Source organism: Agelaius phoeniceus, chromosome 4, assembly GCF_051311805.1.
Source record: "Agelaius phoeniceus isolate bAgePho1 chromosome 4, bAgePho1.hap1, whole genome shotgun sequence".
NCBI classification, from domain to species: Eukaryota; Metazoa; Chordata; class Aves; order Passeriformes; family Icteridae; genus Agelaius; species Agelaius phoeniceus.
Genome location: NC_135268.1, coordinates 17,422,643 through 17,445,111, shown reverse-complemented (window position 1 = coordinate 17,445,111; position 22,469 = coordinate 17,422,643). Strand labels below are relative to the sequence as shown.

General features: G+C 40.1%; 2 protein-coding genes across 8 annotated transcripts in view; one reads left to right on the top strand and one right to left on the bottom strand.

Annotated features, from left to right (window-relative positions):
• The first annotated feature begins 222 nt into the window (after positions 1-222).
• Positions 223-22,469, top strand: part of HHIP (hedgehog interacting protein) — a 75,409-nt gene continuing 53,162 nt past the window's right edge. Inside the window, exons 1-4 of the mRNA XM_054633473.2 lie at positions 223-1,103; positions 8,103-8,298; positions 15,385-15,541; positions 16,367-16,568. Coding sequence (XP_054489448.1) covers positions 837-1,103; positions 8,103-8,298; positions 15,385-15,541; positions 16,367-16,568 — 822 coding nt within the window. The 5' untranslated portion in view covers positions 223-836. The remainder of the gene's footprint in view (positions 1,104-8,102; positions 8,299-15,384; positions 15,542-16,366; positions 16,569-22,469) is intronic.
• Positions 16,563-22,469, bottom strand: part of ANAPC10 (anaphase promoting complex subunit 10) — a 144,218-nt gene continuing 138,311 nt past the window's right edge. For 5 of the 7 annotated variants that reach the window (XM_077176990.1, XM_054633322.2, XM_054633324.2 and 2 more), the window contains exon 8: positions 18,732-19,636. The gene's annotated coding sequence lies outside the window, so the exon portion shown is untranslated. Of the gene's footprint in view, positions 19,637-22,469 lie in introns of all 7 variants that reach the window. The other 2 variants (XM_077176987.1, XM_054633321.2) reach the window with 2 other exon arrangements.

Below are 22,469 nucleotides of genomic sequence, written 5' to 3'. Positions count from 1 at the left end.
CGCCGAGAGAGGGGAGCGGGAAGCCTCCCGCCCCCTCTCTCTCTCTTTCCCTCCCTCCCTCTCTCCGCCGGCCCTCCGGGAGGCCCGGCTCCCGCTCCCCCGGGGGGAAGGGGCAGCCGGACCCCCCGGAGGGGGGATCTCCTCGGGGCGGGGCCCGCCGCCGCTCCCTCCCGGCGGGCGCGGCCCCCGCGCCGCTCCCGCTCCCGGCGGGCCCCCACGGGCGGCACGCGCGGCCGGTGGATGCCGCCGGGTGACGTGCAGGGCGCGCGGTGGCAGCACCTCCCCGCGCGCCGCTTAAAAAGAAGAAGAAAAGAGGGAGCGAAACATGAGAGCCCGGACGAGCCGCAGCCGCCGCCGCCGGCAGCAGCAGCAGCAGCGGAGGGGGCATCGCCCGGCCCGGCCGCCGCCGCAGTCCCGCCGCGGGGACACCCTTCCTATGGGACGACAAGTGAAGGGCTGCTGCCGCCGCCCGCTGCCCGGCCCGCCCCGAGCCTCGGCGCTTCGGCGCGGCAGCGGCAGCTGCTAAAACCTGTGCCGCTCGCACAACTTCGCCGGCTTCGAGCATCCTCCCGCCGGGCTCGGGGGCTCGGTCCCCCCCGTTCCTGCCTCTTCGCGTCCACCTTTTTGGAAGAAGCGGGGGTGGCCGAGGTGCTGTTCCTCCGTCGGCTCTTTAACCGCCGCTGTTATTATTCTCCTCCAGACTTTCCCCTTCTGGGGGAGGGAGGTGGTTTCCTGATCTGAAGTGCAAAGAAAAGTCAGTGGGATTCCCCTCCTTCCTTCTCCCCCCACCCACCCCCCCACCCCCGGTTTGGGTGCATTCACACGCTCCCTCAGGCATGATGCTCAAGATGCTGCCGTTTAAGCTGCTGCTGGTGGCCGTGGTTCTGTGCTTCTTCGAGGGGGATGCCAAGTTTGGGGAGAGCGGCGCCCGGAGGAGAAGGTGCCTCAACGGGACCCCGCCGCGGCGGCTGAAGAAGCGGGACCGGCGGGTGCTGTCCCCGGAGGCCCCGGGCGGCGGGGAGGCGATGTGCCGCGGCCTCTACCCCCGCCTGTCCTGCTGCTCCCGCTCCGAGGCGCAGGGTCTGCCGCACGCCGAAGCCAAGGTAGGCACCACCTGGGGCTGCGCCGGGCTTTGGGGGAGGTTTTTGGCGTTCTGGGCTGTTTTTTTATTATTTTGCGCTGAGCCGCGCACCGGCCGCGAACCTGCCGCGTTCCCACGCGGGCGGTGGGGGCGATGCCGCGGCGGGGGGCGGCCGCTGCCGCCCGGGGGGCGAGGGCGCGGCGGGAGCGGGACCGGCCGCGGCTCTGACGCTGCCTCGGGAGGCGCGGGGAGCCGGCTCCGCTCCGCGCCCGGAGGGGACACGGGCGCCCCGCGGGGGGAGCGCTGTGCCGGCTCTACCGCCGGCTCTGCCTCCCAGTTACTTTCTGCCCGCAGCGCCCCAGTGTCCGGCGGCGGCCCCGGCGGCGGTGCCGTGCCCGTGCAGCGCGGCCGGGCCGCCCGCAGGTACCGCCGCTGCTGCGGGGAAGGGCGGAGAAGCCGGGCGGCGGCAGTGGCAGCGGAGGGACTGTGCGTTCGCCCGGCCGTGCCATCCGGGCTGGGCTTTTCCTGGCGTGAAAGATCGTGTCCAGTTTGCTCCACATGCTCACTTCGGGAGGGGGTTCGGATAGGGGCTTCGTGCCGGTGTACCGACATTCCGTGATCTCCGGCCGCCTCGGGGCCCGTGTGCTACTCACGGTTCCGGGTGTCAGCGGCGAAAGCCCCCCGAAGTGTCCGCTGTGGAGCCCCGGTGTCCCGGCTCTCGCCCAGGGCCGGTGTCTCACCAGGTGCCCTGAGATACTCTGCCTTTGCACATTACCTGGCAGCCTCTCTGCCCAATTTCAAACTGCGGTCATGTGAAGGGAAGCACCTCCTCTGCTCACCGATTTTTTAAAATTGTCAAGTTCTCTGCATCCTTTAGCAAGTTAAATTCTGCTTATCAGCCTGTTGCTTAGATTTTCAAACGCGTGGGTACCTAACCAGGCAGGACTGTGTTTGATAAGCTGTGCTGTGCTGGCCAGTGCTGCATCCGGGAGTATGCACGGGGAGGGAAGTTGCTGAATAATGTCATTAAGAATCACTGCACATGAAATAAACAATCAGGTGCCTTTTAAAAAAAAATATTATTACTTTTCCTTTTCTTTCCTTTTGTTATTTTGGGTTTTTTTTTTAACATTTCATCCTCCTTTAGGTTTAATTAAGAATTCCTCAGTTACAACTCTCTAGTTGTCAAGGTCTGAGAGACTCTTGGAAAACTTGTGTTTCAGTCTTGCTGGCCCAAGCATAATAAAAAAAAAATACCCAGCCTGAATCGAATTTTTATGCTCAGTTCACGGTAGATTTCACTCCATTCTCATGTAAACAGCTTCTACGAATCAACATATGTGTCTGGGTGGTATCTCTCACTTTGTTTTGTAACAAAAAGCCATATTGCATCATTTAATTTGCTCAAGTCATGCAAATAGGAAAAAATCAATAGGACAAAAAGGGGTCGACTTATCCTCCTCCCCACTAAACTGCTGCCCACACACAGAGTCCTGTTGCTTATGGCAAAAGAATAACAACAACACCATTGTGTTTGTTAGTTGGTTCACTAATGGGTGAAACTGGAGAACATCATTCTCCTTCAGTCCCCAGCTCTGTCCAAATGTTCATGCCTTTTGAGGGAGCATTTGTCCTACCCCCTCTATTCCCAGATGATTGAGAACTGTCTTACTGCAGGTTTTCAGCTGCAGATCTCTCTTTATTCATACCATATGCAGCAGCAGTTTGAGATTCAAGGCAGATATATTTCTTCATGTTGTCTAGAGACAGTGTCATTAGGCTCCTGTGTGATGATTGAATTAAACTATAACCACACACAGATAACCTGAAAGATCTAGCTGGAAAAAAAAAAAAAAGAAAGGAGAAAAAGAAGGAGAAAAAAAAGGAAAAAAATAATAAGGACTGGAAAATATGTCCTTAATTCACCCTGTTTGCAATGTCTCGGTGGCATATATACTACTGAGATTATTCAGTGCTTGGAGACCCTTGTGGTAATTGGTTGAATGCAATAAACTGGAAGTGCAATTTTGGTTAGTTTTCCATCCCCAGGCAGTTGAAGTGTTTATTCTCTTCTTACTATTACTTTAAAAGATCTTTTAATTCCTTTTCAATGTGTTTTTTTTCTTACTGACGGTACTAAAAACCTGATGTAAATGTGAGGAAGTGACCACAGTACCTATTCCTGAGCTGTTGAACCCATTTAGTATTTTCTATAAAACATAAATTAAATTTTTAAAGGAATGTTATTGTACAGGGTTGTAAAATCAGACTTTTTTCACTGAAGATTAATTTTAATGAAACTCACAAATGTGCTTTATCATATCTGATATAGATATATGATTAAAAATATGTCCAAATATATGTAATTTATAGTTGACAGAATGGAGTGGGCATTCTGTAGAAGACTTGGCATAGTATTAATGGTATGCATTTGAATGTAACTTTTCTAAAAGCACATTTTTTAAACTGTGTTCTACTACAGTTCCCAAACCAGCTTTTTTAAACTCCATCATCTACCTACATGATGGAGAGGCCATGCCATTAACAGAAATCTGAGCACTGCCATCTTTAAAAAAAAATTAAAATTAATTGACCATGCTTAGTAGACATTCTAATAAGAGCCTCTTGGTTAAGATGCTGGGTCTGTGAGAATTTTTGACCAAATTATTGATCTGTGCTTATAAATGAAAACACCACCTGCAGTTTAGGGAACAATAATGGAGCTCCCGTAAAGAGCAGATACAACACTGCACTGGCTCAAGTAAAATGTTTGTGTCCTGTTGTTGACATTTAACTCTTTTATTTTTCTGGCAATATCCCCTTGTTTATGAAGGGCTGCTACATCCCAGCCAAACATTGTAATATCAATTTTTCTAAAAGTTTGCTTACAGCCTGACAGGCAAAGAAGTCCTCTCTACCTTGGATGGTTTCACAGCCAAGGCTGTCAAGGAATGGGTGAAAAGTAATTGTTTTCAAGTGTGCCCTTTTACAATCATTTGTTTGCTCTGGCTCTTTCATGAACAAAGGCTATTGTTGAACACATCCAACTAAACAAATAACTCATCTTGGGGTCCCTTTAACAGCTGCCTTAGTACAATGATCTATTTAAATATTACCCTAAAATTGAAACTGAACTCTTTAATGACATAATCCAACACTATAATACAGAAGAGGCATATGTTCAACTCAACAGCTGAACAATCTCGTCAGCACATGATTTTTAGACATAAATGCTTGTATATCAAATATGGCTTAATGCAATAACTTATTTCACTGGTTTCTTCCTTCTGTTAGCATCAAAATTCTACTGCCTTTCTCTAACTAGATATGACAGAGTACACAAAACAGATGACAATATTAGTTGTAAAGAATTTCTGTCTGTCTCTTGTGTCATCTTCTGTTTCTTCTTCTTTGCACTCCTCCTTCTGTTGATAAACCAATTTAGTATGCTGTGCTTTCCTGTGCATTCCAGGATTTATCTTACCTTTAGTCTACCCGTTCTACTTTCATGTGGCTAGAGATTAAAGGATGATCTTACAGATGTTGTAAATTAGTCAGCAGCAGGCATAATCATTATTAGGCATGTTGCAATAAATGTTTGGAAGTTTTACATATTTTCCAGAGCGCAGTTAGTTTAAACCACTGCAGTTTGATGGTTTCACATACGACTTTAAAAATTGAAGCAGGAAATTAGTTTACATTTCTTCAAAAGACCAAAGCCATTGTCAAATTTAAGGTCATTTTCAAAGTAGACATCCAACAGAAAAAAGCTTCATTTAAATAAGTATTTCAGAATCTGCTTAGAACTGGTTTAGTATACTCCAGGATAAATACATTATTGATTTACTGAAATTCAGAATAGAGACTTGTCCTATCTCCAAGCCAGTACAGAGTTACACATCAGACCTCACACAGAGCAAATGTTACCACCCTATTTTGCTTGACCATTCTAAAAGTTAAGTAACATTGTACTTGATTTTCAGATAATTGATTGACTCTCATTCCTTAATCTTCCGATTAGCTATTATATGACCAAGATTCATTCCAGAAATGACATGAGGGGGTGAATTCCTGTGGTTAATTCCTGGATAGCAGCTGCTCAGGGGGATTAGGATCCTTTTGTCTTAACTTTGAGGACTGAAATGTTGGCAAGCTTGTATCACCAGGCAACGTCAATTACGTTTTCCACAAGAAACAGTAAATTAGCTTTGCCATCCTGTAATTTATTTTCCCCCCCCTGTTCACAATGTGTCCTGGAGCCTTCCAGTAGAAGTACAGTTTTCTATCTGCATCTCTGTAGAGTTAATTCAATAAACACACTGAATATTTATCTAGTAATACCTTGTGTTTACTTGTACTTCTAAACATACCATCACACTGTTACCACAAGAAAGTCTGAGATGAACTCCCTGATGAAAACTTCTGAGACTTCTGCAAACCAGGTGGTACTACTGCATGTAGGCAAGTACTTTGAAGGGTCTGTGCTCACAGTCCTTTGATGGAAGCACCAAAATGGGTTATTTCATCCTTACTTCAAGAGACAAGTGGCATGATGTTCTTTAAAGGTAGCATTTATGGATAGTGGTTTTGCTCATCCCCCGTTGGCTTCAGACTTTGTCCTGTTTGGCAGCCAATGACCTGATTGAATTATACAGGCCCCTTCCCTGTGTCAGAATCACAGCATCCCTTAGGAAAGTTCAGCCTAGTGCAGAACATTGCCTCAGCAGCATGGATTGCTGCAAGCATGTTAAGTCTCTTCTCTGCTACCTGAACTGCAACCCTCAGCAGTATTCAAATTGAAAGTTTTAGTTGTTATGTATTTTGGTTATAGTTTTTAGTGGTTATTACTATATTTTTACTTCTTGTCATCAAGATTTACCATATCTCAGAACAACATTTGAAATTCAAGAAAGAAGACTGAGGTCAAGAATTCTACTGCTATGGCCCAAATGGGCAATCTAGCAAAAGGAATCCAAACTTTTTCAGGAGTGAAGAACCTGTGGCCATGGAAGAAATTCCTGAAAGAATTCAGGACTAAGGCAAACCTTTTGCCATACATGCAACATGCACGGGTCATTTCTGTCTGATTGATTACTGTCTTAAAGCTTAAAAAAAAAAGACAAACCCTTTACAAAATATGTGGGATAATTACATTCTCAAGAAAGGTTTGAAGAGAGATAATAAACTATATGTGGCAGATGTTAATCACATTACTTGCCTGCAGGTGCTATGAAGCTGAGGATAGTTTGACAACAGATAGTTTGAAGAACAGAACATTTAATGCTTTTAGTGATCCTGGCAAACCTGGAGGAATTCTTTTTGAAGCCAATGGCAGCACATCCAGAATAAGGGTAGAAGCCAAATGGTGTTCTTCTAATCAGTGGTCCAACTTACAACACTAAACTTATAGTGCACATTTCAGATGGTCTTTTGACAATATATGTATGGTAAGACTAAATTTTTCTGGATAGAGAATGCTCTCTAAATTAAGGTTGTTATAAATAGGATGTTTTTTAAATGTATGAGCCATATATTGTGTAATATTTTGAATACATACCTGTTTTAAACAACTGAAAGTGCATTTCTCTCAAGCAATTTGAGGTCTATGTAATTATGCCCTGTAAATAAAAAGCTAAGTTCAGACCTGTGTTATCAAAGTACAGCATCCTAGAAGAGAGCTGACCTATGAGACAGCAAACTCAAGCATATCCAGAGTGTTCCTGCACTAAATAACTTATCTATCAAAAGCAACTTAGATAATTCCCTTGAATGTTACATGGCAAGGGAATGACATTGGAAAGTCCTTCTGTAAATCAGTCCAGAGATACAAACTATGGACAAACTAGCAATATTTTCAAACATGTGATTTGCAAATATTTACAAATTTCATACAATACGTATATTTGCGACATCAATATTTCTTAACATAAGTGTCGTACAGTCTCTGCTTATAACTGTGTTACATAAATAGCAGAAAGAACCTGAGCTTTGTTTTTGCACTGGAACGGATTCAGACCCTCTCAACAGAGAGAACACATTTCCCACTGCCTACCATTGGGATGAATGACCAAAAAACAATCCATGTAGTTAACAATAGATTAATAAAGTACACACATTCAAAAGCAAATAAAGACAACTATGCTGTTTTCCATTATTTTTCATGATTTGATGACATTGCACTACTTCGGCTCCTGTGTTTACTTAAACACATCATCAGTTGTGGTTTCATGCCTCTTTAAGTGCTATGCATCCATAATATATGCTTTTTTAGAGGACAAAGTTACTGTTTCCATATTGACACAAACAAGACATTACAAATTCTACTTTTGCACTTAAAATAGAAAAGTGTCTGAAAACATACAGGGTTTCCCACCTCCAAACAGTGTGCATTAGAGAGAGCAAAAAGCAGAGCAGCATTTAAAGCATGAAAAATCCATGGCACCTGCTGAATTCCACAGCAGTCATTTCAGCAGTCAGGCTTTGTGCTGTTCAAGATACACCTATTTTACAAATACCTAGACATGGTTTTCTGGATGTGTTCTGATGCAAGAATTTGAAGTTTTAGTCTCTAAACACTTGAGTAGGCCACCTTACAAGTTAGGATTCTAGATATTTCTTGTCAGAGAAGTGGGTAGGCCTGCTGGTGTAATTCCCTCTTATATAAATGATTCCTCTAGTTCAGAGTTTGCCTATGTGATGGCGGGCACAGTTCCTTAGAATAACATGAGTACTGTTGTTCTTCTCTGAGAAGCAAGCTCAGATAGGAAATCTTATAGAAGATTTTGTAAGAATCCTCTATAAGAAATCAGAGAAATTAAAATCTCACTGTACCAATGGCATATTGCACGTTTCATAGTAATAACTTTTGCACCTCCAGAACGGTGACATGAAACTCGATACATTGATAGTAACTGTATTGGTTCCATTAGCTTTATTTATGGCATGAGGCCATGCAATCTTTCTTTGTGTAGGATGGGGACACAGGTCACAGGTTTACTTGTCTCTGGTTTGTGGCTTGCAGGTCCTTTCTGTTACCAACAACACAGAATGTGCGAAGCTACTGGAGGAAATCAAGTGTGCACACTGCTCACCTCACGCTCAGAACCTATTCCACTCACCTGAGAAAGGGGAAACTCCTGAAAAAGAACTAATGCTTCCCTACCTGTGCAAAGACTATTGTAAAGAGTTCTATTACACCTGCAGAGGTCACATACCAGGTAAAACTTGTAACAAAATATGGGGCTAAATGATGTCCTGATATGTTGATATTGCCTGAGCAGTTATAGATCCAGCTTTTAACCAGGAAAAATCCCCACTGATGTCCAGGGGAATTTGCCCAAGCAGGGACAGAATGCCTTCCCAGCACATCTTGTGTAGGGAGGTAAATACTTTGAGGGCTTTCTTGCCCTCCTGTTAAACTCACCATGAAACACACATGGTTTGATTGTTGTCAAAGGCACCTGAAACTGTTACCTTTGCTGAAATATTATTGTGTTCATTCTGATCATGCAAACAAGCAGCTGGCCATCCAGGAGGCTATTCTAAATGATAGTTTGCTTTAAAATGCAAGGAATAAAAGGTCCTGGCTGTTTGCTGTAGCCTCTAAAAGCTGATGAGAAAAGTGTTTTTTCTGGTTTTGTTACCCTAGAAACTGATGTTTTTTCCACAGGGTTTAAAGCCCATTGAAATCAAAGGGCCCTATTTGATAGACTTCTGTGATCTTTGAATCACTTCCAGCGTGCTGTTAACAAGCAAATTCTTGACTTACCTAACACTTCCTCAGTGTAGTCAGTGGAGTTAGCTGGACATAACCAAAAGCAGAGTTTGCCCCGTGCTGTCTGAGGCAGTCACCAAATGTGTGCTATCACTTGTAACTATATCAACAAAATAACCGCAGAGGATGGCTCTTTTAGAAACACTGTCTTAAGACACTATTATGTTAAATAACATCTTTGGTATTCCCAATAGTAAATTATTTATATGTTTAAGACTGTCATTTTTAAACTATGCTTTTTTCCCTGTCCAAACACTACTTATAAACAATGCCACACAGGAGAAAATAATTAAATAGGTTAAGATTTCTTTTTTTTTTTTTTCTTTAAACTAGCAACACAGACTGGAAAAAAGGACTTGATAATGAAATGAAAAATGAATTTGTGAATAGTCACTTTTAACATATGAACACAGCTTTGTAATATAATATAAACATATTTGAGTAAAGGGGATAGTTTAAGTGGATGGGATTTGCAGGACAGTTTTTTAATTGCATGTTTACAGTGTGTACTTGTTTCCTCTGAAACCCCAAGAGTGCAGGGATTTTTTTTGCAGTGTTCTTTTATTGACTTGAGAAAACATTTTGAATTGACTTACTTTTTCCCTTTACTGTGGTTTAACATGTATCTCAACCCATTCAAATATGAAAATATTATTATTGTCTTTATAAACTAAGAGATGTTTCTAAGGCTTTCTTAAACCAGCTGTTTCTTGCTCTTTATCACATTCCCCAAAGCAAAGCAGAATAGATCATAGTTGCCAAGACTGCCTGCTGAACAGCGATAACAGATTAGATATTCTAAATGTTTGGCCCATATAAGAAGTCAGCACAAAGACATTTTTGACATGAGTTTGTAGCTAGCACAAAGGATTTTCAGATTCTGCACAACGAGACCCTCAGAGTTGTTTTGTGACATTCTGTGTTTATGAGGAAACAATTTATTTAATTGAAAAAAGCGAAAGAGGGAAAAGGGGGGAAGAAGGAGGAGGTGGAGGGAGGGAGGGAGAATGAGAAAGGGCTGAGCAGCACAGGAGCTACAGCCACAGGAACCTCACTCCTCAGATCAACATATGTGGTGACGAATGACAAATTTATTTTTCTACAAAGTTTGTGTATATGTAAAACTGCTGAAGTGCATCAAGATGTCAAGTGCTTTTTGTGACCACCCAGGTTGCCTTGAAAGATAACCAGATGAAAGCATAACTTTAGCACTGGGCAGAGCACTGTGCTTTGCAGCAAAAGAGCTTACATACTTTAGCATCAGTTAAAATAGGATTTTTCCTGCATCAATCAGATGCTAATAATTGTTCTAAATACTTGTCCTGAAAGTAGGTTGTACTAACAAAAACTTGTTGCATGCTTACATCCACCAACAGGATTAATTTGGTGAGTTGACTGGTACTCATGGTTGTTGATACCTATTCTAGCATTTCCCAAAGATATTCATTAAGATTCAGGTCCCTCTTTTTGAGAAGATGGCCTATAGGATTTTAATATAGTTTCATAGTCTTGTACATTCTGAAACATAAGTAATCAAAATAACTTATTTGGGGATTCTGTTTTCCTTGTGAGATTTGTATATCTGTAATAATATTTATTGCAAAAGAAAGAAAAAAACCAGAAAATGTGGAAGCTGTGTTTTTAGCTTAGCCTGGAGGATTTTAGAAAGAGTTGAAAATTACCAGGCCCCAAACCCAAGGTCTCTGGCAATGATTCACTCTGCATTTGTTAAAATGTCGAATAATTACTCTTCCTCCATTAGGGAGTGCTAATTGTTTCTGAACACCAATACAACAGAGTTTAAGGAAATTGCTGACTACAAAAACAATTTTATCCCTTAAGTCCTGTGCAAATGAGAAATATTTTATTAACATTTGTAGACAGCAAGCATCTTTTCTGGGATTGAAATGTTAGCAGGACATATTAACCAAGAAGGCTGAGAAATTATGCATCAGTTATTTTCATGAGTTAGCTTCAAAAATTCATTTATGTTCTGTCTCCTGCAAAGATGAAAACTCTAGCAGATCCTTGGTTAACTCTTTTGAAGACAGCAGTTTGCCCACCAGTTATGACTGAATCAGAACTTCCACCAACTTCTTAAAGAATATTGAGAGAAAAAGTGGACCTTATTCTTTATTCAAGCAGAATAATATCAGAAGCTGTTAGGATTGTATGGATGAGCAGGAGGGTGTAATGTTTCACCAAGACTTTGAGATTAGAGCTTCTCTGCTTCATTCCAGATAACTGTTCTGATTATTTCTCATCTAATCTTTACTTCAAGCCTCAGTTTAAGAGATTATTGATGGAGACACTGGAGTTAAGTGACTTAATGAAGTGTCTTCCATCAATATGAATTTTAAGTTTTCCCTTTCCAAAAGGGAAGACTGTGTAATATTTATTACTAATACAGATAGTAAAGGAAAGCCACAGCTGATTCTGCCTTTAGACATAATCAGAAACTTGATCCATGCCATTGGAAGTGGCATATTCTAAGGAACAAACCTGTGCCACAGCCATGGTGCCGTCCAAGGACATGGGAGAGATTTTGAGCTATCTGGCCTCCATTATTTTCATTTGAAGAAATGGGTTCCAGATGATTGTGGGTGAATTCAGATCCAGGCCCAGATCTGAATCCAGACATTACCAGAAGAGATGTCTGATGGGAATTTTCAAGCACCAAACAGGGTGTTCCAAAATATTGGAATTCTAGCCCAAAACATTGGAATTCTAAGAAATTCTACAACTCACAGAGCACTTCCAGAAGTTCTAACATGGCTGATTAATAGTCACAGTCAACCTGCAGAAAAACAGTAGTGGGTGGTAAATTTGCTACTGGTAACAAGAGCACGAAGAGGATCAAGCCTGGCCCTGCCTGTGTGCAGGAACTTGCAGTGTCTGGGCAGCAGAAGAGGGTCACCAGCCACCTGAAAACCAGTTGGAAATTATGTGAGCTACCAGTGGACTTAGTACATTTTGAAACACTCTGTCTGAAATCACATCTTTGGTTTGGTTAGTAAAAACCAAATAGTTGAGAAGAGAGGAGAATGTAGGATTTTTGTGAACAAATTCACATCTAGCTGTCAAAGGTGCAAATCAGGAAAAAAAACCCCAAAAGGTAAAGGCTGCTTTGACAGAGTGTTGAACTGTATGCTCAAGGTCACAGCAGAAATCAAGCAGGTGAGCCTGATTTCCAGATGCCCTCAAAGGCAGTGCAGGGTTACTCAGATGAGTGGATGATCCTCAATCCTGTGTGCAATGCAAAGTCTTTGACTTGCTGCCATGGCTCTGGAGTTGTGTGTCAGAGAGAAGAGGAAAGGGAATGGGTAATCAGGGAATCCAGCAAAGTGGCATTTGGTGAAGATAGGACAGGAAGGGAGATACAGTGTGAGGAACAACTGGCTGCAAATACAAGTGGAGAGAGGAGGTGGGGATCAGCTGGGAGCAGTTTTCCTTTGAAAAGGCTTTTAATCTTGCAATTTATTCCCACAGTGTTTTATAAAGGCGAACACAGAAAGCCTTCACTGTAGCTGCCTTAACTGAAAAGCCTGTCGTTGGATTCTTGTTTGCAAGACAAAGTTTAGCATAGAAATGCAAGCCTGTGCAAAATCTGACACTTAAACATGATGTTTAATCATCCTTTGTGATTTCAATTTTCTTCGTTAACACAGGCACCGCTCTGTCAACGCGTACACAGCTGGTCGGAAATTTGTAATAATATGTATGAGTCTTTTAAAATAAATTAGTTAGTACAGAAATTCACACAGGACCAAGGGTTGCAGTCCCTATTACTTTTTTTTTCCTTTTCTCCAAACAATTCTAGTGCTTAGGGGCACTTGTCAGGGACCATTCTTCTGGACACTGTACAAACTCTGAACAAAACGGCAAACTGTACACTAAAGACCTTACAATCTAAGCATGAGAAAGAAGATAATAAATGGCTACAAGCAGATAGGAGTGCAGAAGCAAATGTTTCTCTAAATGTCCTCAGTGAAGCTGTTAGTATGTTAAATGGAGCATATATAAGACATGGAGGGTTTTTTTTTTCTAAATTACGATGTTTTTTATAGAACAAAATAGCAATATTCCACCCTTAATGCAAAGGTGAAACTGTATTTACAGAGGTTAGATTCCTTCCAGGAACAAGGCAACATTTTTCATAGCTTAATTCTAGCCCCACTTTTTTACAAGTGCTTCTAATGGAAATGGTCCATGAGCCTTATCCTTTCTTAGAATCTGCTGATGGGTTTGCTAAACAGCAAAAGGCAATTGCAGTGCACCATGCACTTTAGTGCATTATAAAATATTTCATGAGGCAAAGGGATCAGTCTTACATATAAGAAAAGGCATTGTGCTGGTTGAGTGAGTTTGCATCTGATTTAAAATTGACATGTTCTTAGTGAACAACAGGATCACAACCTGCTCTGGGTTTCCCTGACTGAAGATAACACTCAAGCCAAGAGAAGTTTATCTTCACTGATTAGTAAATTGTATGCTTGGAAAATTCTAGAAATTCTTAGTAATTGTACACCTCTAATTTGCTATTGCATTTTTTCAAATGACCCACTGTGCCTAGAGAAATAAATTATTAAAGACAAACCCCTTTATTCTTAAGTCAAATAATTCAACAGCAAGATTTTAGATTACCTTTGATTTTGGCATTATATTTACAAGCCTTGGAATCCTACTCTATGATTATATCAGAATTCCTCTTCAGTTGTTCCACTTGAAATTACATCTCCCATTTTCTCCAAGTAACTACTATAAATTAAAAGCAGCTCTTCAGAGATGAAATTTACTGAAGCTCCAAATCATGGTAATTAAACTTCTACACCACAACACACTACCATGTGTTTCCAGATATTATTTTATAGAAATCAAAGGCAGGCTTTTTCCTGTCATTTTTTCCAATATTTTTAAAGGAAGATATATATGAAAAGAAGTATAGTTGGGTGGGAAAGGCTTTTCACTCCACAAGAATTCTGGGATCCAAAAAATTTTCCTATTCCACATAAGGAAGAAATTGAACTCTTTCGAAATTTTCCATGAAGAAAGCCACAGAGAGACCACCCCAGGATAGCTAATAAAGTCGTTGTTAGGACATTTACTTGGGAAATGGGAGACTTAGGGTCAAACTCTTGCCTGACAGATGAGGGGCATTGACCTGAATATTCCTTTTCCTAATGAAACACCCTAATTACAAGACATTGGAGTATAGTGATACAAGGTTTGCTGTCTGGTTCTGTCTTTTTCATTTAGACCAGAAGTTTGAGCTTGGACCAGAAACATCATGCTAAGTAAAATTGTGTCAAAACTGATAATGTTTCTGAAAAAGCTTTGCTTGTAAGAAATTGGCATTTTCCAATGAAACACAGCTGTCCCTGATCAGTTCTTATTGTACGTTGTAAGCCAGAGGTTTTATGGCCAAGATCTATGGATTACTGCATTATTCACAAGTGGTAAAGCCATGCATAAATTAGGCCTCTAATTCCAATTAAGTGCTAATTCTGTGTATCCTATGAGTTATGTCCTGGACTATAGTACATCCTAAGACAGCTGCCAGTAATGCAAACAGGAACAAAGGTAACTTAAGACATATTCTCTCAACAATGTTCTGGTGAAATAGTACATGTATAACTGGCCAGACTCTGTGTTCTTAGATTTAATACTCCTGATTAAACCTGGATTGAAATGACTAGAAATAAGTTTGTGAACAGAAATAGATTTCTTTTAACGTCCTTTAAGATAATGCAAGAAAGTAATAACAATAGTGGAAGGGTTTTTCTTCAAAGGCTCCCATTTTTTCAACTTTGTGTTTCTCTGGGTCTTCAAAGTCCTTCCCATTTTAACCTAAAACCTAAGGACTACCTTTCATCCAGTGCAGGATGAGACATATCCCCTTTTCAAGGGATGGGGCTGAGGAAGTAGACTTCACTATGGGATACTGCCCAGCTACTTTAATGCTGGAGAGACCAGCTGGATGTCAATGTGGTGCAGTTTTCAGCACTACTTCCCACTTCTCACCTCTCCAACCAATGTCCTTTGCTGGCAGGACATTTGTTGCATTACAGTAAAAGACATTACTGCATGTCTTTTACCACAGTCTTCACTGAGATCTTCACTAGAACTAATCACTTATTTAAAAAAAGTTAAACAGAAGCTGCTCAGGCTATTTTACAGCAGATACTACACTTGATTGATAGGGTTAAAATTAGGGAGAAGTGTGTCACAGCCTCAACTCTGAACTTTGTCTCTTAATTTTTTAGTGAGTGAACTATTGTGTCATTTTGAATGAAACTTAAGCACACTGAAAATGAGGTTTAATACAAATACAGATGAATAAACTGTAAAAGGCAATGCTCAGTTTGTGTTTATACATTTGTGTTTACTCAGAGCAGACTCGCTTTTTGCAGATAGCCCTTTGTTTAAAATGTCTTTTTCCACTATAATCTATTTAAAGATGAGTTTGATGACACAAAACTGCAGACATGACAACACACTAAATATTTGTATGCTCTTTTGCATTTTTAAGGTTTCCTCCAAACTACAGCTGATGAGTTTTGCTATTACTATGCAAGAAAAGATGGTGGTGTGTGCTTTCCAGATTTTCCAAGAAAACAAGTGCGAGGACCAGCTTCTAACTCCCTGGACCACATGGAAGAATATGACAAAGAGGAAGAGATCAGCAGGTTCATAAAGATAAATGCTGTTTAATGCTGAAAAAACCCCCCTAGCAAAGCCTGTGGTTTTCACAGTGAAACAGCTCTGTGTGTGCTTATGCTGAGCAGCTGTGTTTTCCAGATGTGACTTTCTTTTGCTGCTGCTAGTGCACGTCAAAAGAGAAAGTTACACGAGCTTCAGCACTTCAGTACCATTTGATGTTTGCCTTGCTGAAAAGGTGTTAGAATCCTGCTCTGATCCACCCTGTGGATCTTGGTTATTGTCCAGACCATGGATCATTCATAGTTCTGGGAAGTAATCTGTACCTAAATTTAATATTACTAAAAAACAACAATAAGGTTATTAGTAAATTTATGTCATGATCTTCAACTTATTTCATTTGTGGAGGATTTTTTTTGTGAAAATAATTAAATTAGATTATTCCATCATAAGTCATTATTTTAAAAAAGATATCAGAATCCAAATTTTATCCAAGTGATGAAATTTACTCTGTTTATTTTACAGTAGAAATTCTGTATTTTTAAATTATTCTCTTCTTTCGCCAACTTTTTTTCCTCTCCCATTGCTCTAAATTTTGGATCTAAGTTTATTTAATGTTCTCTTTTTTGTATGCAGACCAAATTTTCCTCAAGTGAAGTCAAAGCTGATTTTCTGTATTATGTGCTTGCATACATTCAAGGGAATAATTTATACACATTAATATATTAAAAATGTTTTATTATAAACCTGTTTTTAATATTATTGCACAACAATAATTTTATCTTTTAGGGACACTGTTGTGTCATGGTTACAAGAAAGAAGAAATGTCTTACTATTTCTTTAAATTTCTTTAGAAAGCACAAGCACAACTGCTTCTGTATTCAGGAGGTTGTGAGTGGACTAAGGCAGCCTGTTGGAGCAGTACATTGTGGGGATGGATCCCATCGCCTCTTCATTCTTGAGAAAGAAGGATACGTGAAGATCTTCACTCCCGAAGGAGACATACTCAAGGAACCTTTTTTGGATATACACAAGCTTGTTCAAAGTGGAATAAAGGTTGGATTTTATACTTACCTCTACCTTTTTATATTTTAGCATGTGGATGGGAGAAATGGGAAGAATATTTTTTAGGTATTAATTAAATTTAAATAACAGAAAAGAGTAAAGACAAGAGACACCACAGTTCTTTCTGGCAAAGAAGTGAAAACTCATAGTGGGAAGGGAAAACAGCATCTTGTAACTCTTATCAAACTATTTTCTTTCCCTTCATTTTTTTCCTCACTTTAAATTCAAATGAAACTATTCAGCACCAGCATTCCACAGCAATATCTTTGTATTTTCATTCTTTGGGCTCATTTCCAGCCCATTGAATTGAAATGAGTTTTCCTGTGGTGCCAGTGGGAGCAAGTTTGGCTTAGGGGCTCCCCTGCCCTCCAGGTACTCGGTGATGCCCAGGGAGCTGGACACAGGAGGGGGCCTGGGAATGCTCAGGGATGCCCTGGAAGGAGCAGGAGTGCTCATTCCTTCTTGGCTCAACCCCAAATGTAGCCAAAGCTTCCCTGGGTGGGAGGCTGCTTTAAAACTGTGTGTGTTGGAGGGGCACATAGAAGTGACTGACCCTCTAAATTCAGATATGAGGGTTGGTGGGATGAACAGCTTCCTTCCTGTCCACTGGGAACATTCTCATTGTTGGGTGTGTGAGGGTGGAATGGGCACTGATGGGAATATGTTGGAAGGTGGAGGTGAGAAATTACATCTAGTTATGGGGTAAGTACCAATGGAAAACTCTTAAATCTGTTGGAAGATACTTTATTCTGGAATGCTGGAATTCAAGTGTTGTTCCATGCTGATTTCTTGTCACAAGAAATCCATTACCATTCAGAGTGGTAATGCAAGTAAAATTCAGATATATGAAGAAGTTTTAAGTTGTAATCAGGTTATGCCTAGAACAGCCTGGACTATGTATCAAAAAGCCTTCATGGATGAAAGTTATATTGACACACTCTTGACAGAGGGATCTTAAATGATAATTGTGACAAACTAGGTCAATTTGAAATGCATAGCACATATTAACTGATAATTTTGTTTCAGCTGTAAGGGCAAGAGGCCAATTAGGATAGACTTTTCTGAGAGAAAATCTCAGAGGTTTTTCGTGTATATTGTAAAAGAGAGCTATGAAACATATTGCACCTTTTTCAGGAAAAAAACTACTTTATATGATTATGCATTTTGCTGAATGCTTCCCCTTCTGCCCCGGAAGATAACCATTATGTTCAAGATATCCAAACAGAAGGGACTTATCAGAGGTGTTTTTGAACAGCCACCTAAGGCTGTTTCATGTTTCTTAACCAAAAGTTCTGATCACTTGTACTTGTGGAAAACTGACAGTGAAATTTCCACAGAACCGTTATTGGTCCCAAAGAAATCTTTCTTGAGGAAACTTTTACAGCTGCAACTTAGAGACAAGGCTAAATGGAAAACTGATTTTCCATGCTTTTGAACAGGCACTAACCTGCTTGACATGACTCCCAACAGGTACCCTCAGGATCAGATACAACTTTCAGTTCTGTTTTAAATCCGCGACCTGATCTTTTTAAAAAATCAACATGTAATGCTCTACACTGGATCTGTTTCAACTATAACATTTTGTGTAAATAATTTGATGTTTCTAAGCTAGAAAGTCTAATTCAATTCCCTGAGATAACAGCCCAGCGACTAAGGATAATTGTGTTGCAGTGTTTAATGCAGGCTGGCAAGAATGGAGGCTTTATGTACTTTGCAGGGAAGGAGCAAGGGAATGTGCCTAGGAGCAGGACTCCAGCTCTTAAACAGAAAGAGTAAAGAATTTGTGGAATGAGTACATTACATAAAATAATAAATAAATCAAAAACCCCAAACCCCTTATAACCTAAATTATAGTTTTAAAACAAGGGTTCTTAAACATTTTTACGTTTGCAGTCTAGTTCCTGTAAGCATTGTCCATGGTTCCTTACCCACAAGGATGGGAGATCACTGTGGCAATGGCAGCATTGTCACTACTTGACAGAGTATTTGGTTTTACTTACCTGTTACACACTTCAATACTAGAAATCAGTAATGGAGAATACTCTGGACAGATGATTTTCCAGCAGGCAGTGCAGAACAGTCAGCAGTTACAAAAACCTCAACAAACCACTATGTGAAACACTGCATCCACTTGCACAGTGCAAACATCATGCAATGTGTCCTCTGTGCTCACTTAGGAACCATGTATAGTGCCAGAATTTGGATGTACACACTTTGAAGAAAACAAAAACCACTCATCTGTTTTCCAGCCTCAGAGCAATAATAACAAGAAAAGGCAAACTGTTTTTTCCCCTAAAAACAAGTGTAAAAATTTTCTCTCTTACACTCAAGTATCTGAAAAGAGAAATACAAACAAATACTTAACTCCAGTGACAGTAAAAACAGCAAAAATACTTTTTCAGAATTTTAGAGACATATGTTGTACCCAGTAAATAATTAGAATAATGATAATGACAATGCCAATAATGCAGCTGTGATTGAATCAAAGGTAATATAAATTGATGCCTCTGAAAAGAATTTTGGAAGCTATCCCATTAAGATATTTATAATACCAATAGATGGAATAATATAGTGGTGGTTGATTTTGTCTTCTTCTTTAATGTCAAGAGGAAATTTAGTAGTGATAAAATCATTACATTGTCCTAAATTAGCAAATCTGTTCCAAAGAATCAACTTAAAACTATCCTGAAGCTGATATAACCAAGAAACTGAAGTGATATATTTCCTTCATAAAAATAATCCTGGAGGTTAGTTTTGATCTCACTAACATATTTCACTCATTACAGCACTGGCAGTCAGATAAGGAGAAAGACAATATACAAAAACAGAGAAAGAAAGATGATTGCATTGTATAATAATAAGTCATTCATGTTTCCCTTCTAAAAAGATGCCTTTTTGTTTCTCTAATGGATCTACTGGTCCCTGTGTTGATGAAATTCATTTGAAGCCCCTAACATTGCTCTGAGCACCTTTGCAGGGCTTCTTCACAGGCTCTGCTGCCCTAAGCCCATCAGTAGGATTGTCTGGGCTTGCTTCTTGTCCATCACTCCTGGGAAGGTCTGTGGATATAAACAGAAAGGAAGTGAGAAGAGTGGTACAACTCTTTGCCTAAGTTTTATTGGTCCATTGGCTTTTAATGTTCATTGAAATCACTGAGGTTCTCTGCTTGAAAACTGTTGCTGCAGTACAATTACTGACAGTTACATGATTTAATTTTAAGGAGTTAAAATTAAAAAGGAGCAGCAATAATTTTATCTGCTGCTAGTATCTCAGAAGGAATTAGCACAAGTGTGGAGAAGCATTTCATAACAGAGATAGATTTCATGAATGGATGATAGTGACTTGTGCTTCTTTGTGGCTCTACTCAAGAGAACATTAGATGCAGGATTCCTGAAGATTTAAAAACAATTTTTAAAAAGCTTAAGAACCAATTTTTCTTTGCACGTCTCCTAATTTCTGCACAGTTAGCAGGAATGCTTTTTTGATCTCCTATTTTTTAACTTAGTTGTTGGAAGCTATGAATGGATATTAATCAAGAATTTGCTAATTCAACATCTGTGGCCTTTTCCACTGCATTTTATGTCACCCTGGCTGCATAAGTATTGCCAAGTGTGGACACTTGGCCAAGCCCCTCCTGTCACCTCCTCCCCTGCCTCAGGAATGTGGTGACAAGAAAAATCCGTGTACCTTGGTCTTGCCTCAAAGCTGAGCGAGGACATGAGTGAGACATGGACCTGTAACCCAAATCTAGGCCATGCACCTGGCTCAACTGTTTAGGAATATCTAGCCCAGTGTAGTGCAGAAAATACCAATTCCATCTCCTAATATATTAACATACCCATTAATATTGTGAACTGTCCTGAGTGTATACAGAAGAAAAGAATGAACCTTTTACCAAAAAAACCCCTCATAATACACCCAAACTAAAAGTCTGCTTTCCCTGTTTTGGTGATTTACTGCTCCATTATGTTGTGGAGAAGAGAGTTGTTAGTTTCAGAGCAACATTTTACAGTTCTTCCTTCAAAGTTATGTAGCAAAGACAAATTTTTAATGAAAATATTAGAAACCATTTTTTCTTTGTCTGATTTTCACTGCTGTCATTTTCTTTCTGTTTTAAACTATTAGCAAGTAGAAGAGAGGCAGAAAGTTGAAATGAGAAGCTATTGAACTAATAATGGTAACACTAAGTGGCATTTAAGGAGACCTTAATCAATTATCTAGAAAATTTAGATCTGATGCGTCTGAATCTCTTGTCAAAATTTAGGCAAAAAAATTAAAAGCTCCAAAAGTATCATGCAAATCTGATTTTATCTCATAATGCTCAGCAGGGTAAAAAAAAGTGTCAAAACATTCCAAACACTTGGATTTAATGATTTCCTGCTGTAACAATGAGCTTTAACAATGCTGATTATGCTGTTATTACAAGATCAGTCCAGTCACCTGGTGCTCAAGATTGTATCTAACTTACAGAAAAATGGTCAATGCTGTAGCAGTTCTCCAACTTTTCATACTCCAGTGACTGTATTTTATCTTATTAACTGTATTATTTCCTAAGCTTTGGAAACCTTTAGGTTAGCAGCAATCACTATAAAATGTAGCACAACCTATTACATCAATTTTCACTTACTTTCTTCTCTCCTGAGCCCAAAAACCTGTATTGGTCTAAAATAAATTGGTTTAAAATATATTGTTCAGAAGGGAAGGCATCAAGGTACAGTTTGGCAACTACAAAAAAATTAGGAACTTAGCACTTCTCTTGGGAAGTAAATGCTATAATCACCTTTCAGGATACTTTCTGAAAAGCTAAGTAGCTCTAGGGCTGCAACTGTTTGTCCTTAAATCATTTTTGTGGTCCTTCCCTATAATTATTCAACTTCCCCAAATCCTTTTAAAACTAAGGACCTCAGAACTGTACAAAGTAGCCAAGTTTACATCTTACTGCTGCCAATGGTAAAATCAAGTCCCTGTAGTTAGAAGGTCGTTTTCTACTTATAAATCCACTGACTGAACGACTCTTTAGGTACAGAATTGCAGCAGGGCTTCATGTTCAGTTGCTTGTCATCTCTGATCCTTAGGTTATTTTCAGTTTATTGCTTTTTGGTTTTGTTTTCTTTTTTTTTTCCTTTCTGATTGTGACAAAGCTCTGGTGCAGCTCCGGTGTGTATCTGCTGGCTACAGGGTCATAAATTGCTCAGCCAGCAAGAACGGCTGCACTCTGCTGCACTTTGCCTCACACAGTGCTGAGAGTAGAAACCCCTGCAAAATGGGTGTCCTTAAATTTGCCATTGTGCAGTTACCACTTGCACTTGTGTAGAGATTCAGTTGTTTTTTTGGTTTTTTTTTAGCCAGTAATAAAATATTTCTCATGTATCTCATGGGAATATCACGATAAAGGGCAAAGTCTCTGAGGAAGGAAAGGGCATGGCAGGGGAGGGAAGGGAAAAGGGACAGAAAATCTCAGTTAAGTGGTATAGAGATCACCATTGAGTTAAACTCTACCTCTGTCATCTACCTTAGACAGAGGTATCTGATCTAAGACTATGGTTTTACTTGTCAAAAACAAACAGAAACTTCCCCTAAATATTAAGCTATAGTCACTTTCTTAGTTCATCTTGCTTTCAAACTAATATCGGTAAGACTACTTTATGTGAGGTTTTTTTAATTCCCAAAGTTTTTAAAATGCTATATTCCTACTTAATTCCTTACAAATATTATAACAGTCAGTTCTCTTTGCAGGAAAAAAAAACCTCCACAGAAATATCTGACAATTATTTTAAGTGTATGCTCAGCAAATTTCCCAGTCATAGCCTTTAGATGAGTTAAAAGTTAGGTATGTCTCTTACTGTGTTTTGGTAGTTTTTTAATCAGAGCACAAGTGCTTTCAGTCCTGCA